At 38.4% G+C, this 16916-nt stretch overlaps 1 protein-coding gene across 3 annotated transcripts in view; it reads left to right on the forward strand.

Moving 5' to 3' along the window:
- The window catches only part of NUP133 (nucleoporin 133), a 62868-nt gene that overhangs the window by 16390 nt on the left and 29562 nt on the right, over positions 1-16916 (forward strand). For all 3 annotated transcript variants that reach the window (XM_038394434.2, XM_038394435.2, XM_038394437.2), the window contains 10 exons: positions 1384-1539; positions 1614-1684; positions 2300-2447; positions 5291-5435; positions 8901-9058; positions 9860-9951; positions 13295-13458; positions 15017-15111; positions 15207-15431; positions 16566-16688. In XM_038394434.2, coding sequence (XP_038250362.1) covers positions 1384-1539; positions 1614-1684; positions 2300-2447; positions 5291-5435; positions 8901-9058; positions 9860-9951; positions 13295-13458; positions 15017-15111; positions 15207-15431; positions 16566-16688 — 1377 coding nt within the window. The remainder of the gene's footprint in view (positions 1-1383; positions 1540-1613; positions 1685-2299; positions 2448-5290; positions 5436-8900; positions 9059-9859; positions 9952-13294; positions 13459-15016; positions 15112-15206; positions 15432-16565; positions 16689-16916) is intronic.

The raw sequence follows: 16916 nt of genomic DNA on the forward strand, positions 1-16916 counted from the left end.
GCATGTTGTCTTCCTTTCTGGTCCATACCAGACTTGAACTAGCTGTTTAATTGCTGAGTGCTTGTGTATTTTTTAAGAATTTCATCATAAAAAGATTAATTTAAGTTAATCAAAAGAAACTTTAGTGTGTGCTTTACTGTGCAGTATTAACATTCAAGTAAGGAAATGCCAAAGTTAAGGTTGTATGCAGTGGAGTGATACTTGTATATTCAAAGAATCTTTAATTATATGTTCACTTACCATATATCAAATATAACGTACAGTTTTCTATAAAACTAGATGTGTGGCATTTTGTAGTTTGTGTATGTACTCTGCTTATGCTGACAGTCTCTGAAAGTCACTTACGTACAAGATGAACCCCATACATGGTGAGCGATGAATGAAGCAGGCCCTGTGTCATTTGCTGCATGTTGTATATTATTCACTTTTCAAGGTTATATGGACATCTATTTGTATTATTTGTGACTTATTTTGTGATCATATTGTCATGCATATCCATAAGGAAGGACATAGTTTAACTTGCATGTGAATATTAACTTTGGCATTTTCTGATTTGAGTTCTTAACCGTACAACTCTTACTAAAAAAACCCAAAAAACCTGTTAAGTTACACATCACCAAAACATCCTATCTGATGCACCTTACTAGAGTCATAGGAAAAAGTACCCTTTTGTCTATCTGAAGAGCTGCAGTTTTAACATTCAAATGCACAAAGATTCATGCAGTCGCTTCTGTGGAGACCTTGCCTCATTTCTTGTGCATCTGTAACATGTTTACTTCATTAGGAAAATGTTATTTCAGGTCCTTGCATCACCCAAAGCACAATTTTTAAAATGTACGTTGACCTATAGCCTGGTGTACACTTGAGATGTGCAGAGAATGGTGCAGGCAAATTGAATGACAATGGAGAAACTATTAGTAACTCATAGGTTCTCCCTAGATAAAGGGATGCCAGTGGTTGTGGGTCAACTCAAGTTTTGTATGTGAATTTTACAAAAGCTGAAGAGGAGCATGAGATGCATTTTTTGCTATTTTTTTTTTAATCCCATAAAATGACTTGCGTCTGGAATTATTTTGATACGTAAATTTTGTATCATAGTTAAAGCAGAGATTGTAAGCTCTTTCGGGCAGGGACCATTTTTTTTATCCTGTGGTTATATAGCCCCTTGCACAATGGGGTTCTGGTCCATGAGCAAGGCTCATAGGCACTACAGTAATACAAATAATAATTGTCAAATTGAGCATCCATATGTCTTATTAGATTGAGTGGAGTGGCACAATATATCAGAATAGTAAGAACATACTTTAACCGACAGAGCTTGCTTTTTTTTTTTTTTTTTTTTTTTTTTTTTTTTTTTTTTTTTTTTTTTTTTGTTAAATGCAGCTTTCTAGTGTTCTTTGGGACAAAGAGAGAGCAAGCTTTTATGCACTGACGAGTTCAAATCTAAACAAATGGGAGATAGACGATTCTACTGAACGTCAAGTTCTCAGCTGGGATATCAACAGAATCCTTAAAGAACACATCACAGATGCAATTTGGGTAAGAAGCAGTACACTTGAAAAATAAAATGACATTGATTTATTTCTGTCACTATAAAATAATGTCTTTTACAGGGCTCTGAAAGTAACTATGAAGATATTAAAGGAGGAGTCAATGTTCAGTATTTGGATTTGCAACAAAACCGGTAGGCATGAGCATTCTGCCTAGCAAGAGATAAACCATATGCTGATTTGATAAGTGCTTTCTGTTTTCCTACATTGTTTTATATGCAAATGATTGGGATTTTAATTACTCTGAATGCTGTTGGTGACAAAACAGGCACCTCAGTGCAAATAACGAATTGTACTAGATGTAATGGCATTAGTAACTAGTAAATAGGTTTTAAAAATTCTTCACCCAGAATAACCCTATTAAGGTTCTGTCATTTCATGATAATTTTCTTTGCAATGTTTTTTTCCAGGAGCTTGGGTAAGCCAAATATAACTTCTATATAACTTCAAAATAACTGGTCTGTGGCTTCTATTGGTATTACTTAAACAACATGATGGGAATTTAGTTTTTCACATATTTTCAGTTTCTAGAAACCATTGTTGTTGCATTAAGAGCATTAAAACAAGAAAATACTCCATATACCCCCTCACTGTTTTAAGTTGGAGACTAAAGTTCCTGTTTAATAAAAAGACACTTTTCTGATACTGTTGGATACCTAATAATATTATTTATGTAGCGTTCTACCTATGTTCCTGTTTTCTGAACCATGGTGCATGTACTAATTGTGTGTTGCTTTTTCAATGAATAGTGATGGACTGGTAATTTTGGCTGCAGCATGGCATCTTGGAGACAGTCCATGTCTCACCTATTACACTCTAATAACAGTGGAGGATAAAGGTTACCACATGTCTGATGATGTTGTTGTGGAGGTCACCCAATATAATCCACCTTTTCAGGTATGGAGTCATTGGACCTTTGCTCTAACATGAATTTGGAATTAATCTTGAAAATAATGTATACAGGCAACATTTTTGTGTGTGTTTTATTTTCCTCAGAATTAATATAAACAGCTTTTGATGAGAGCAATACCTAAAGTTCAATGTAAAATATTTAAATTTCATGTAAAATATATAAAATAAAAACCCACAGAAACTCTCTCCTTTTTCAAAGTTATTGCTGAGATATTCCATACTGTTTAGGTTTACTATCTTGCCCTCTACATACCGCCATCTATGTCTCTATTGTAAGCAGTTTTATTATAAAATCAATTTTGCATGAATTATGAAGTAATTCATCCTCAGGATCTTGAATCTGAAGGAATAGGCTGAAGGAATTTTGCTGAAACTGGACAGCTAATACAGAAAAATTAAGAATAAAACTTAAAGCAGCGGTTCTTAACTGGGGGTCTTTGGCCCCTTGGGGGTCTGTGAGCCATTTCAGGGGGATTGCAGGGCCTGTGGCCAAAGTCCCAAGCCCCGGCACCCCCCGTGGGACCAAAGTCCTGGTGCCCTGGCACTCCCCCTGGGGCTTATGCCCCAAGTCCATAGGCAGATTTGGGTGGTTATGGGGGGGGGGCATTGCCCCCCCCAAACTGCAGTGCCTTACCCAGAGCAGGGAAGTTATGGGGGCAGCTCCATGCCCGCCCCACTTCCTTCTCTCCTCCAGCCCCCGAGGCCCCCTCCCCCAGGCCGAGTTGGAGGCTGTAAGCTGGAGCTGGGCAGTGTAGGGCTGGAGCCATGGAACTGGCAGCCATGGTGTTCCCCTGTCTCCTCCTCCTTCTGCTGCTGGTGCCTGGGGTTGCCCCTTTGACTGCTCATGCAGCTGGTAAAGGAGAGCAGCGACTGCAGGGTGGGCAGGCTCTCCAGTCACATAGCCCCTAGCTACCCCTCTCCCTGCATTCTGAGCTACTCCCCCCTGCCTACACACAACACCTAGCTATCCCCTGCCCTCTGAATAGTTTTCAAACTTTGAGTTGAGCCACCCCCTTTGAGTTATAATTTTTGGTTGTAAACCTCCCTCCCCCCGCCTGCCCCCTTCCACCCCCCCCCCCCACACACAACCCAGACAGACTGGGTGGCCTGCTGAGGTGAGTGGCACTCCTGACCTGCCCCATCCCCCCCAATAGAAGTCAAATTACACCTATGCTTGAGGGCCCGGCGGACGGAGGCCCATGTCTCCCCACACTGGGCCCTGGAGTTTTTATAGCTTGTTGGAGGGGCCTCAGAAAGAAAAAGGTTGAGAACCCCTGACTTAGAGGTTAAAAGCTATTGTTGAGGTAGCTTTTAATTTTAAAGCTTGATCTTTGTCTTTTTAGAGCTTTTAAAGCTGTTAAATAATATTGAGTAAGAAGAAAAAAGGATACTTTAAGAGCATTTCAGCCAAATATGAATCTTCTTGTCTTTATTTTAAAATGAATCTTTTGTGAGATTTGGGCAGTACCTGATGACATGGATTTATATGCCGTAGATCAGTGATATTCAGACCTTAGTAGTTCAGGAGCCGAATTAGCAATCAACATTACCCTAAAGAGCCTTAGTAGTGTGAATTCATTTTTTCATTTACCATAGTACTATATATTTATTTTTAAACAGTATGACAGGGGAAATATAATATAATCTCACAGCAAAATGACTGACCAAGTATTTTATCAGCTACAGTTGGTTAATAACGTAGTAAAAGCATCTTGATTGGTTAATAACTTAGATTGGTTAATAATTAAATCAGTGTTTTAATATCATGTGCTGCAAAGAGCTGCAGTAATCTCATTAAAGAGCCACTTGTGTCTCGTGAGCCTCAGTCTGAGTATTGCTGCCAGAGATTGTTTTATAGGGTATCTTGTGCTGTATATATTGAACTAATTTTCTAATCTGCAGTTGCTTCTTTATTTTTTGTACTTTGTACTTATGCTCAGCAAAGCCAGCTGAAGGTTCTGAATTCCATGTAATATCCCCAATATACATGCCCTCTTTCCCTCTCAGATACAATCATATGCTCAAAAAAGAGGCTTTGCCTCTGCTGCTGTCTGGCTTGTTGATATTTTGGAACCTCATACTTTTGATAAGAACTGAAAAACCAGAGCAGATTTGAATTTAAATTTCCTGGCTTCTGATGAGGTTGTTGTTTTTTGTTTTTGTTTTTTTTGTCAGAATCTTAGCTTTTAAAAAATGTATATAGTCTGTTATCTGATACATCGGTCTGCTTTACTAGCCTCTCTAATACCAATAATCTTGAATATCTCTGATAATTAAACCCATCTATAACTAGTTTTCAGCGATCAAATCTTTAGTTACAGATGTACTGAAGATTTCTAACAGAAATCTGTGAAGTGTGCTTAAAGTATATTTGCTTACACAACTGACACTTCACAAAAAATGTTTCATGAAGTGTCAGTGTCTCTTTAATTAAGCTTTTATGTTCATGAATATTAGCTTTGACCTAACTTTATAAGGCTGGTATTTTTCCATGGTGTCAATTTTCAAATTGGCTCTTACATTAGGAGGAGTGTCTAATGGCTGCTGAATTACTGATTTGTTCATCTCTTTTCTATCCTGGTGAAAATATATCTCTCTCTCTTTTGGAGTTAGCAGGTAGATAAAACAGATCTTAAGTATTCAGAGCAAATTAGAAACAGAAACTGGGATCCTTTTAAAATAAATTCGTGATAGATGTCTGTCATGTTAAAATTTAAGAAAAGGAAGATATTCATGTTTGTACAAGTTTTTGAACATTTTTAAAGTGCTGTATTAAGTGTTAAATATTGTTTGTTTGTATATTCTGTCATTCTTCTGGACACTTGTAGTCTGAAGAACTGATATGCTGTTTCGTGGTCCCAGACTTCTTTAACCATGCTGCCTACCTGTACACTGAAGATGAGGTCTTTGCTTGTTCAACTGGAACTGGAAGAATTTCTTTACCACAGGAGAAAATTATATTTGGTGCACAAGGTAATAGCAGTAGGAAACTTAATTTGTATTAACTCACTTAGTTAACGATATTGACAAAAAAAATTCTACTTTAAAATTCTGATTTTAATTATTTCCAGACTGCATTTAGATTGAGCTATCGGTTTTGGCATTCTGTTCCTTCATTCAAGGATCTCCAGTTACCTCAAAACTAAACTTGAGGCAGCATGGGCTGATGGAATGAGCAAAGGTTTGGCAGTCAAAGGTCTGAACTCTAATGCCGGTTGTTGCCGCTAGTTCTTTCTCTGGCCTGCAACCAGTCACTTTGCTTCAGCTTCCCCATATGTGAAATGTATAAGGATAAGTTGTTTGGGCAAACAAAGTGCTGAGTATATTTTTATTCATATACTGCTTGAAAAAAGTCTGGGATTTTACTCTAAAAATGGGATTGAAATTCACTTGAGAGGAGACAGACAGAAAATGAAAATAAGATGATATTGTGTAACTGTATATAGGAGCCCTATTTTTAAATACCACCGAATCTTGCTTATTCAGATAAACTTTAAGGTCGGAACGAGCCATCATGATCATGACCTCCGGCACATTGCAGGCCAAAGAAGCTCACCCGCCCACTCATGTAATAGATCCCTAACTTCTGGCTGAGTTATTGAAGTTCTCAAATCATGATTTAAAGACTTCAGGTTACAGAGAATCCACCAAAAAGAAAAGGAGGACCTGTGGCACCTTAGAGACTAACATATTTATTTGAGCATAGGCTTTCGTGAGCTACAGCTCACTTCATCGGATCCATTCAGTGGAAAATACAGTGGGGAGATTTATATACACAGAGAACATGAAACAATGGGTGTTACCGTACACACTGTAAGGAGAGTGATCAGGTAAGGTGAGCTATTACCAGCAGGAGAGACGGGGGGAGACACCTTTTGTAGTGATAATCAAGGTGGGCCATTTCCAGCAGTTGACAAGAACGTCTGAGGAACAGTGCGGGGAGGGGAATAAACATGGGGAAATAGGTTTACTTTGTGTAATGACTCATCCACTCCCAGTCTTTTTATTCAAGCCTAAATTAATTGTATCCAGTTTGCTGAATTGGAATTAATTTGCAGTCTCTCGTTGGACTCTGTTTTTGAAGTTTGTTTTGTTGAAGAATTGCCACTTTTAGCTCTGTAATCATGTGACCAGAGAGATTGAAGTGTTCTCTGACTGGTTTTTGAATGCTATAATTCTTGACATCTGATTTGTGTCCATGTATTCTTTTACGTAGAGACTGTCCAGTTTGGCCAATGTACATGGCAGAGGGGCGTTGCTGGCACATGATGGCGTATATCACATTGGTAGATGCGCAGGTGAACGAGCCTCTGATAGTGTGGCTGATGTGATTAGGCCTTATGATGGTGTCCCCTGAATAGATATGTGGACACAATTGGCCACGGGCTTTGTTGCAAGGATAGGTTCCTGGGTTAGTGGTTCTGTGGTGTGTGGTTGCTGGTGAGTATTTGCTTCAGGTTGGGGGACTGTCTGTAAGCAAGGATTGGCCTGTCTCCCAAGATCTGTGAGCATGATGGGTCGTCCTTCAGGATAGGTTGTAGGTCCTTGATGATGCGTTGGAGAGGTTTTAGTTGGGGGCTGAAGGTGATGGCTAGTGGCGTTCTGTTGTTTTCTTTGTTGGGCCTGTCCTGTAGTAGGTGACTTCTGGGTACTCTTCTGGCTGTGTCAATCTGTTTCTTCACTTCAGCAGGTGGGTATTGTAGTTGTAAGAACGCTTGATAGAGATCTTGTAGGCGTTTGTCTCTGTCTGAGGGATTGGAGCAAATGCAGTTGTATCATAGAGCTTGATTGTAGACAATGGATCGTGTGGTGTGGTCTGGATGAAAGCTGGAGGCATGTAGGTAGGCATAGTGGTCAGTAGGTTTCTGTTATAGGGTGGTGGTTATGTGACCATCGCTTATTAACACCGTAATGTCCAGGAAGTGGATCTCTTGTGTGGACTGGTCCAGGCTGAGGTTGATGGTGGGGTGGAAATTGTTGAAATCATGGTGGAATTCCTCAAGGGCTTCTTTTCCATGGGTCCAGATGATGATGATGTCATCAATGTAGCGTAAGTAGAGTAGGGGCATTAGAGGACGAGAGCTGAAGAAGCGTTATTCTAAGGCATAAAAACGTTGACATACTGTGGGGCCAAGCGGGTACCCATAGCAGTGCCTCTGATTTGAAGGTATACATTGTCCCCAAATGTGAAATAGTTATGGGTGAGGACAAAGTCACAAAGTTCAGCCACCAGGTTAGCCGTGACATTATTGGGGATACTGTTCCTAATGGCTTGTAGTCCATCTTTGTGTGGAATGTTGGAGTAGAGGGCTTCTACATCCATAGTGGCTAGGATGGTGTTTTCAGGAAGATCACCGATGGATTGTATTTTCCTCAGCAAGTCAGTGGTGTCTCGAAGATAGCTGGGAGCGCTAGTAGCGTAGGGCCTGAGGAGAGAGTCTACATAGCCAGACAATCCTGCTGTCAGGTTGCCAATGCCTGAGATGATGGGGCATCCAGGATTTCCAGGTTTATGGATCTTGGGTAGCAGATAGAATACCCCAGGTTGGGGTTCCGGGGTTGTGTCTATGTGGATTTGTTCTTGTGCTTTTTCAGGGAGTTTCTTGAGCAAATGCTGTAGTTTCTTTTGGTAACCCTGAGTGGGATCAGAGGGTAATGGCTTGTAGAAAGTGGAGTTGGAGAGCTGCCTAGCAGCCTTTTGTTCATATTCCGATCTATTCATGATGACGACAGCACCTCCTTTGTCAGCCTTTTTGATTATGATGTCAGAGTTGTTTCTGGGGCTGTGGATGGCATTGTGTTCTGCACAGTTGAGGTTATGGGACAAGTGATGCTGCTTTTCCACAATTTCAGCCCGTGCACGTCGGCGGAAGCACTCTATGTAGAAATCCAGGCTGTGGTTTCGACCTTCAGGAGGAGCCCACCCAGAATCCTTCTTTTTGTAGTCTTGGTAGGAAGGTCTCTGTGGGTAGTATGTTGTTCAGAGGTGTGTTGGAAATATTCCTTGAGTCGGAGACGTCGAAAATAGGATTCTAGGTCACCACAGAACTGTATCATGTTCGTGGGGGTGAAGGGGCAGAAGGCAGAAATCCACCATTTATACTTGTTTAAACCTGCAAGTGACCCCTGTTGCAGAGGAAGGCTTCTCTGCAAACTAAATAAGTCTCTCTCTCCACCTGGAAATTTCATTTCACTTCTCATCAAAGATTTGATGAGATTTTTTTCTAAAATTAGGTTTGTTTGTTTAGTTATTACATCATATCATTTGGTAATTTGCAGTGGGTCTTATCGTTTGTTTGAATGATCAAGTCTGTTGTGAAGTACTGCTGTTAGCTGGTTCATGGGAAACTTAGTAAATGTCTACTTGAAGATAAAGCTATGAATGCAGCATTATATGATCATTTTATTTATTAAATGTCTGTTTTTCCTTCCCATTAGGAGATAGCATTTTAGGAGCGGGTTGCTACAACGGAGTTCCCATTTTTTTCACCAGAAAAAGTGGGCTTGTGGCCATCTTTTCTAGGGAAAATGTGTCTGTGCTTCCTGAAGACCTTGAGGATTCCCTGTCGTCTTCTGTAGCTGGACCAAACAATGAGGTAATATTTAGTATGAAAATTCAAAACCTCATAAGGCAAAAAGGATGTATGTCTAGAGTTTACTCACATTCACATTTTCATTCACAGAAAATTTTAATTTTTTTATAGATCTAGCTGAAAACAAATTTTCAAAACCCAAAACAATTTTTAGAATATTTGAAATTCCCACTCAAATTGATATTTGTCAGCCAGCTCTACGTTTGAAGAATGTGCTATTTTAATTCTCCTTTTTTTATCAAGTAAGCAACTATTTAGAATGGAAGAAAGTTTTTTCACATGTCCATATTTAACTTTTATACAATATGCATTTATTTAAAATCTCATATTAGCTACCTTGTCAAGACTATTTTTCTAAAGTAGAATCTTTTGCTCAAAATTTTTTAGAGAGGGATGGAAGCTGGGTTTTTAGTATGGGGCTGACCAGTTCTTTAGTTGGCTTATAACTAAGAATGAATTGGTCATTATCCCATTTATCTTATCCTCTTGGGTCAGTTGCTGCATAATGGAGGGATCTTATGACTATTACTTTGGCTAGATCAATCTGCACAGCTTTTGAACTGTGATACTGTTACCTTTGCCCCCAGTCTCTCTTTTTTTTTTTTTTTTTTTTTTTTTTTTTTTTTTTTTTTTTTTTGCTGTTGTGATCAGCAAGAACATCCCACAGGAATAAAAACTTTAGATGTTGGCATGACTATTATAATCTTAAACCACTGTTATTTTTAGAAAGATTACTGTCCTTCCATAATGAGGTTTGTATTTGCCTATCTGTCCCTCGGTAAAAATTTTTATTTTACATTTCAGGGTTCTGCATTTGATGCTACCAGTAGAATGGAGATTATAGCACAAGAAGATAAAACTAAATTACTGAAAGCTGCTTTTCTACAGTACTGCAGGTATGAGGAGTCACTATGTTGATATACTAGAGAGGGCAAATTTGTTTTTAATTAAGGGATTCTCTTGATAAAAATAAAATTCATGCTGATTAATTAAAAATCACCATGTATCCATGTTTAATATATTCCTTTTCTAGAGAAGTGTGTATACACCTTGGACACTGTTGAGTAAATTGTTATTGACAATTTTTTTTTGACTAGCTGTTTTATTTTCCCTGAAATGCTTTTCATATTGGTTGAATTTTTCTGGATTTTCAACACCCACATGCCACATCCCCCCAAAAAAACAAATCAACCGAACAAACAAAATACCCACAAGAAATTGGTTAAAATGTTGAGTTTGGTTTTCAAAAACATTTCAGTTATTAGTTTTTTTTGTGGTTAAAAAAATCACAAGAGCTTTTGTAAAAAGAACCAATTTTTAAAAAAATGATTGCATGAAATAATTGGCATTCTTGGACCAGCTAGACAGTGATCCATGTTAGAAAGGAGCAGACTTGTATAGTCATTTTTACAGTTATAACCTGTCAGAGATGGTATTAATGATCTGATTGACACAAAGTAAAGCTATTTCAAGCTTAAAATTTTGTTTGTCTGTTCTCTCAGTAACTGGCATTGGTGAAGAAACTTAGGGAAGAATGGAAAAATCCTGACTATTTTATTTACATTTAAAGGGGCAATTTTCAGTATTACTTTAGAAGATATTTTTTATACAGTGCCATGAATGTGCATAGTGCTTCTCAAAACATAGTCGTTGCCCTGATGAATGTGTAATCTAATCTGATAAAAACAAGAGGAGGAGATAAACACAGGAAAGGGTGGAGTGACCTAAGGGTGAAAACAGTACGTTTGTTTGCTTAGTGCAAATGTCTTCAGGGCCGCAGACTTGCATTTTTTATATTAGAATAGAAAGAATACAGTAATCTATAAAATTAAGCCTCCTAGAATAATTGAGGTTGGAGAAAGGACTTTGAAGAGAGGAGGATGGAGGCATGGAAGAGAGAGTCAGAAAGAGGGTTCCAGGCATAAGAAAGACCTGCATGAGAAAGACACAGATTTGTGTGGGAGAAGTGTGACTGTCAGGTGGAGCAAAGAGATAAGAAATAGAGTTATGGAGATCCTTAAATGCAAGGAGGAGGACCTGAATTAGTCCGGGAAGAGAGAAATCATTGAGCTCCATTCTTGGTGTAGAAAGTTGCAACCATAGAGGTGAATGGGGGAATTGATTTGTGACAGCAGGTTGAGCAAGGGTATTAGTAAGAGAACAAGAGACAGAATGGAAGCTGTGATGAGGGAAACCGAGTGAAAGTGAGACATTATTTGGAGAAAGATGATACTGGATCAAATGGTACCAGATATGAGAAGGAATGGATAACCTGAGCCATGGTAGGTGACACCTAAACGAATACGTTGCCTCAGTTTTTAATAAGGATAATGAGGAATTTGGGAGTAGAGGCAGGGTGGATAATGGAAACAAGGATATGAAAGTAGAAATGACTACATCCGACGTGAAAGTCAAATTCAAACAGCTTAATGGGACCAAATCAGGGGCCCCAAATGATCTCCATCCAAGAATATTAAAGGAACTGACGCATGAAATTGCAAACCCTGTGGCAAGGATTTTTAATGAATCCTTAAACTTGGTGGTTGTACCCTATGTCTGGAGAATTGCTAATATAGTACCTATTTTTAAGAAAGTGGGGGAAAGGTGATCTGGGAAACTGCAGGTCTGTTAGTCTTACCTCAGTTGTATGCAAGGTCTTGGAACAAATGTTGAAAGAGAAAGTAGTTAGTTATAGAGAGGTAAATGGTATTTGGGATAAAATACAATATGGTTTTACGAAAGTTGAATTTTGCCAGATCAACCTGATCTCTTTCTTTGAGAAGATAATTGATTTTTTAGACAAAGGAAATGCAGTAGATCTAATCTACCTGGATATCAGTAAGACATTTGATACAGTTCCAAATGAGAAATCATTAAATTGGAGAAGATGGGATAAATATGAGAATTGAAAGGTGGACGAACTGTTTAAAGGGGAGACTACAAAGGGTCATATGGAAAGGTGAACTGTTAATCTGGAGGGAGGTTACTAGTGGAATTCCTCAGGGATCGATCTTGGGACCATTGCCTATGACACAAAGATGGGAGGTATTACCAACATGGAGGAGGACTGGAATATCATACAAGAAGATCTGGAGGACCTTGAAAACAAGAGTAATAGAAATGGGATGAAATTTAATAGTACAAAGTAATGCACTTAGGAGCTAACGAGAATTTTTGCTATAAGCTGGGGACGTATCAGTTGGAAGCAACAGTGGAGGAGAAAGACTTGGGTGTATTGTTTGATCACAGGATGACTATGAGTTGCCAATTGGATGCAGCCATGAAAAAGGCGAATGCAATCCTAGTATGCATCAGGGGAGGTATTTCCAGTAGAGAGAGGAAAATGTTATTGCCGTTGTACGAGGCACTAGTGAGACCCCATCTGGAATACTGTGTGAAATTCTGGTCTCCCATGTTTAAGAAAGACAAATTCGAACTGGAACAGGTGCAGAGAAGGGCTTCTAGGATAAGAGGAATGGAAACCCTACTTATGAGAGGAGACTCAAGGAACTTGACTTGTTTAGCCTAACCAAATGAAGGCTGAGGGGAGATGTGATTGCTCTCTCCAAGTATATCAGAGGGGTAAATGCCAGGGAGAGAGAGGAGTTATTAAAGTTAAGTGTTGCTGTTGACACAAGAACAAATGGATATAAACTGGCCATTAACAAGTTTAGGCTTGAAATTAGACCAAGATTTCTAACCATCATAAAAGTTAAATTCTGGAGCAGCCTTCTAAGGGGAACAATGAGGGCAAAAAACCTAACTGGCTTCAGGATTGAGCTTGATAAATGTATGGAGGAGATGGTATGATGAGATTGCCTACAATGTCATGTGGACCATCTGCAACTGATAGTAGCCCCCAATAGCAAGTCAAGAGGAGCATTTGGCACATACATTTTTTTTTTTTAATTAAAAAATTGTGTGGACTGCTCCTGTTAGCTTGGCTACTGGAAAGACATTCAGCATGCATAGCTAAACATCAGGGTTTTTTTGGTCAAAAGTGACTGTAAATTACTTACCCATCAGTAGAATAGATAATATCCCTTTGAAATAGGTAATTATACTGAGATGCTTTTTAAAAACTCAGGTTAAAGGTGGTCAGTAGAAACAGTGTTAGTAATTATAACCTACAAATTTCATAAAAAGGATAGTAGAAAACATGCTAGTTTTGAGAATTTTTAATGTTCTGGCCACTTCTGATTACACTTTGTTTTATGCAGCCTTTCTCTTTTATTTCAGAAAAGATATAATCAGTGCACAGAGCATGGTTGCTGAGCTCTTTCCACCAAATGCAGACCTGGATTCTGATACTGAACTAGATAGAGCTGTAATTCAGATCAGTGTAGACTTAGTGGATGACTACCCTGCATCTGACCCACGATGGGCTGAATCTGTACCAGAGGGTAAGGCTTAATATTATTTGGGGTTTTATATGTGGGAAGTTGTGCACAGTTTTCTGTTTTAAAAAAAAATATATCATAAGGTAAGCCCTATGCTCCATGAAGTGGAGGCAATTTTTTGGACTTATGGATTGCTTAGTATTCAACAACTTGCATTGATTGCACCACTTTGACCTTTCTTTCCCTACCCTCACTCCTTCTTCCCAAACTAATCATCAGCAACCTCCCCACAATTTTTCCTATGCGCTCTCAAGTGTACTTTCATGGAGCTTTTGCCTTTGACCACTGTGTTTCTGCCTAGCAACCTCTATTCTAAATAGCTCCTTTTCACTCCTTTTAGTGCTACTGTTTCTCTAGTAATGCTAATAAGAGGATGGTAGCAGTTGCTGCAGGGGGGAGCTACATGCAAAGGCTAAGTGCCATGTTCTTACCTCCCCAACCCCTGCTGGAGGAATCTGGTGTAGGTGAAGCACTAAAGCAGGCCACCTTGTGATCAGACACTCCTTCCTGAGCAACTACCCATGAGAAGAGACCTTCCTTTATATCTCCAGGCAGCAGTTGCCCAGAGCTGAGCATGGACTTTGCTGGAAGTTTTATATGTAGCCTGTATGGACAAGTGATGCTTTTTTTGCTGTCATTTCTACCTGGCAATCTATAAGAAATTATGAAATATCAAATACTAAATCTTTAAAGATTCATAACATATTGAAAAATAGGCATTATCTGTATTAATTTCCTGCTTGTACAAAAACTGGAGTTGATTAATCTATAAATACTTGAAAATAAAAATAAAATCCTGATAAGCCTACTCATGATGGAGACTGCAGACACAACTGTTCTTGTGAGTTTCACATCTTAGCAGTCTTCTGATGATAGAGTATGTAGAAGTTGTGAGAATTCTATAGCGATAAAAAGGTACAGTGGAGCTCTACTGGGATGTCAAACACACAGATATACCCAAAGAAGCTTCCACTCCACTCACTGGTTCCTTAAAGTCTTTGCTACTTTTGTGTAGAAATATTACCAGGATCCTGGGATTCAAACCTTGAGGGAAAGGAATGAGCTTGGGCCAACCATATTTAAAACAGCATTACATGGCTACATCTGGGGGTGAAGGAGAGGGAGCAATTTCTTTTTTCTTTGCTGAGCCCATATGTGCATGAAATGTATAATCTGTGCAGTGGTGGAGGTGCATTAGGTCTTTTATAAATCCTTTAATCAAGATTCAGATAGTTATCTTTATTTTAACGTTGTCTGTCTTCTATATTGGTTTTATTTATATTACAGAAACTTAGTTTTAGGTTGCATTTTCAGTCTTTTAAGACCAAAACAAGGTGATCTGATTTAAAAAAAAAAAAAGAGTCCAGTCTTTGTGTATCGGTTTTTGTTAGTATCAGATAAGTTATTTTCAAGGGTTTGCTCTTGTTCGTTTTTTTTTGTAATAATTGAAGACAGAAAAGCTGCAAAATGTAAGCGATCTTAAATTCCATCTTGCAATACCCTGGACTTTTTAAAAAGTGCTCTTAGCTAAAAATCTTGTCTTCTCACACACACTTTTCAGAAGCAGCTGGTTTCAGCAATACATCCCTTATTCTCCTTCATCAGTTGGAGGATAAGACGAAAGCCCATTCCTTCTTCATTGACTTTCTTCATCAGGTACGGTCCTAAAATTCTGCTGGCATGAACACTTACATTTTTTTATATTATATTAATCATTTTTTGTATATTGCTTAACATTTTTTTAATAAAAGGTTGGCTTATTTGAACGTCTGGGCAGTTTTCCAGTAAGAGGGATGCCAATGACAACTCGATCGTTGCTCTGTGAACATGCAGAAAAGTTATCAGCAGCCATTGTTCTCAAGAGCCACCACTCCAGACTGCCAGACTTGGTGAACACTGCTATATTGATTGCCTTAAACAAAAGGGAATGTGATATTCCACAAAGTCTTACCCCTGCAGATGTTTTCTTTAGAGAGGTAAGACGAGGAAGTCTCCTTTATTAATTGGAACCATTTTCATGATGAATTGTTGTGCTGTAAAAACTGAAATATATTCATGTGTAAAATAAGACTTTATTCTTCTAAAACAAATTTAACTTTCCGGAATTCTCCTGTTAAGACTTTATCGGTAGCATTTTCTCTCATTTTAAAACATAAATTTTTTCATGCATCTGCGACTAAAATATGAATCCTGACTGACATCATATAGCTAGAGTAAAATTAATCTGATCTCCAACAAGTTTAGCTATAGGAAGGATGAAAAGACTGCCATGTTTTTCCTTCTCATCAGAGAATTGTATCCTAGGATTGCCATGTTACAGGAGAGCACTGAAGGACACTAATGCCTTCTAGCTAGGTCTCTCTTTCTCATAAAGCTTTCTCATGTCCTCATCTCTTCATTCCCTTCCTGGAATGAGTCGTAACCACTCAGTGCCTTTCACTAGAATATATTGCTCTCTCTGATCCAGTATGTCTAATCCAATTAATCAATTACATTTTTAAGGCAAACATTCCAGTTGTACTACATTCTAGTTGTGTCCAGTTTACATTGTTTTCCTCTTTCATCTTAACAATGTGCAATAAAATGTTTAGATTTAGTTTTAGATGAATTATGTACAGAGTATTAATAATTAGTGACTGACTGATTTCTCCCTAGGAGAAGTGAGCAATGGTGTCAGCAGTGGAGAAAATAAATAAGTATTAGGAATTGTGATACCTGATTGAAACAGTTGTCTGTGTAGTCTATTATCCTTTTCCTGACAGTAGTCAGTATCACATGTTTCAGAGGAAGGCACAAGGAGCCCCATAGTGAACAATCATGGAAAAACCTGCACATACGGGGAGTTTCTTCGTAACCCAATTGTTTTGTGTCCAGAAGCGAGAGGGCTTTTAACCCTTAAAAATACCAAACCAAAACTCAACTAAAATAACTGGATATTTTCAATATCCATATAAATGTTAAATACTTTTTTTTTGTATTCCGGTAGGCTGTTTAATCAAGATCCTGTTAATATTTCTATATTTTCATAGATAGGAATCATTTGGCTCTCACACATCACCTGATAACGGGTAGGCTTGTGTTCAGTACAAATATTTTTGTATGTTTTACAGGTATCCCAGATAGATACGATCTTTGAGTGCTTATTAGACCACGAGGAGCAAATCTTGAAAGATACGCCAATTGAATCCATTGAATGGGCCCAGATAGTTGTCGATGTGAATAACATCATAAAGGTATCAAATTACATTGATTAAGGGAAAAACTCAAGAAAAAAACCAAGACTAGAATTTAGCAAGTTGAGTCCAACCCTACTTTCTGAGTATTAGTAAGCAAGGGAAAGTTGTCGAGAATGCAGTATTTTTTTATAAAAACAGGAAAGAGAAATAAAACATAAGAATTATTTCTAAATATAAAATTATAGAAATGTAGGACTGTAAGGGACCTTGAGAAGTCATCAAGTC

The sequence above is a fragment of the Dermochelys coriacea genome, chromosome 3, assembly GCF_009764565.3.
Source record: "Dermochelys coriacea isolate rDerCor1 chromosome 3, rDerCor1.pri.v4, whole genome shotgun sequence".
NCBI lineage: Eukaryota > Metazoa > Chordata > Testudines > Dermochelyidae > Dermochelys > Dermochelys coriacea.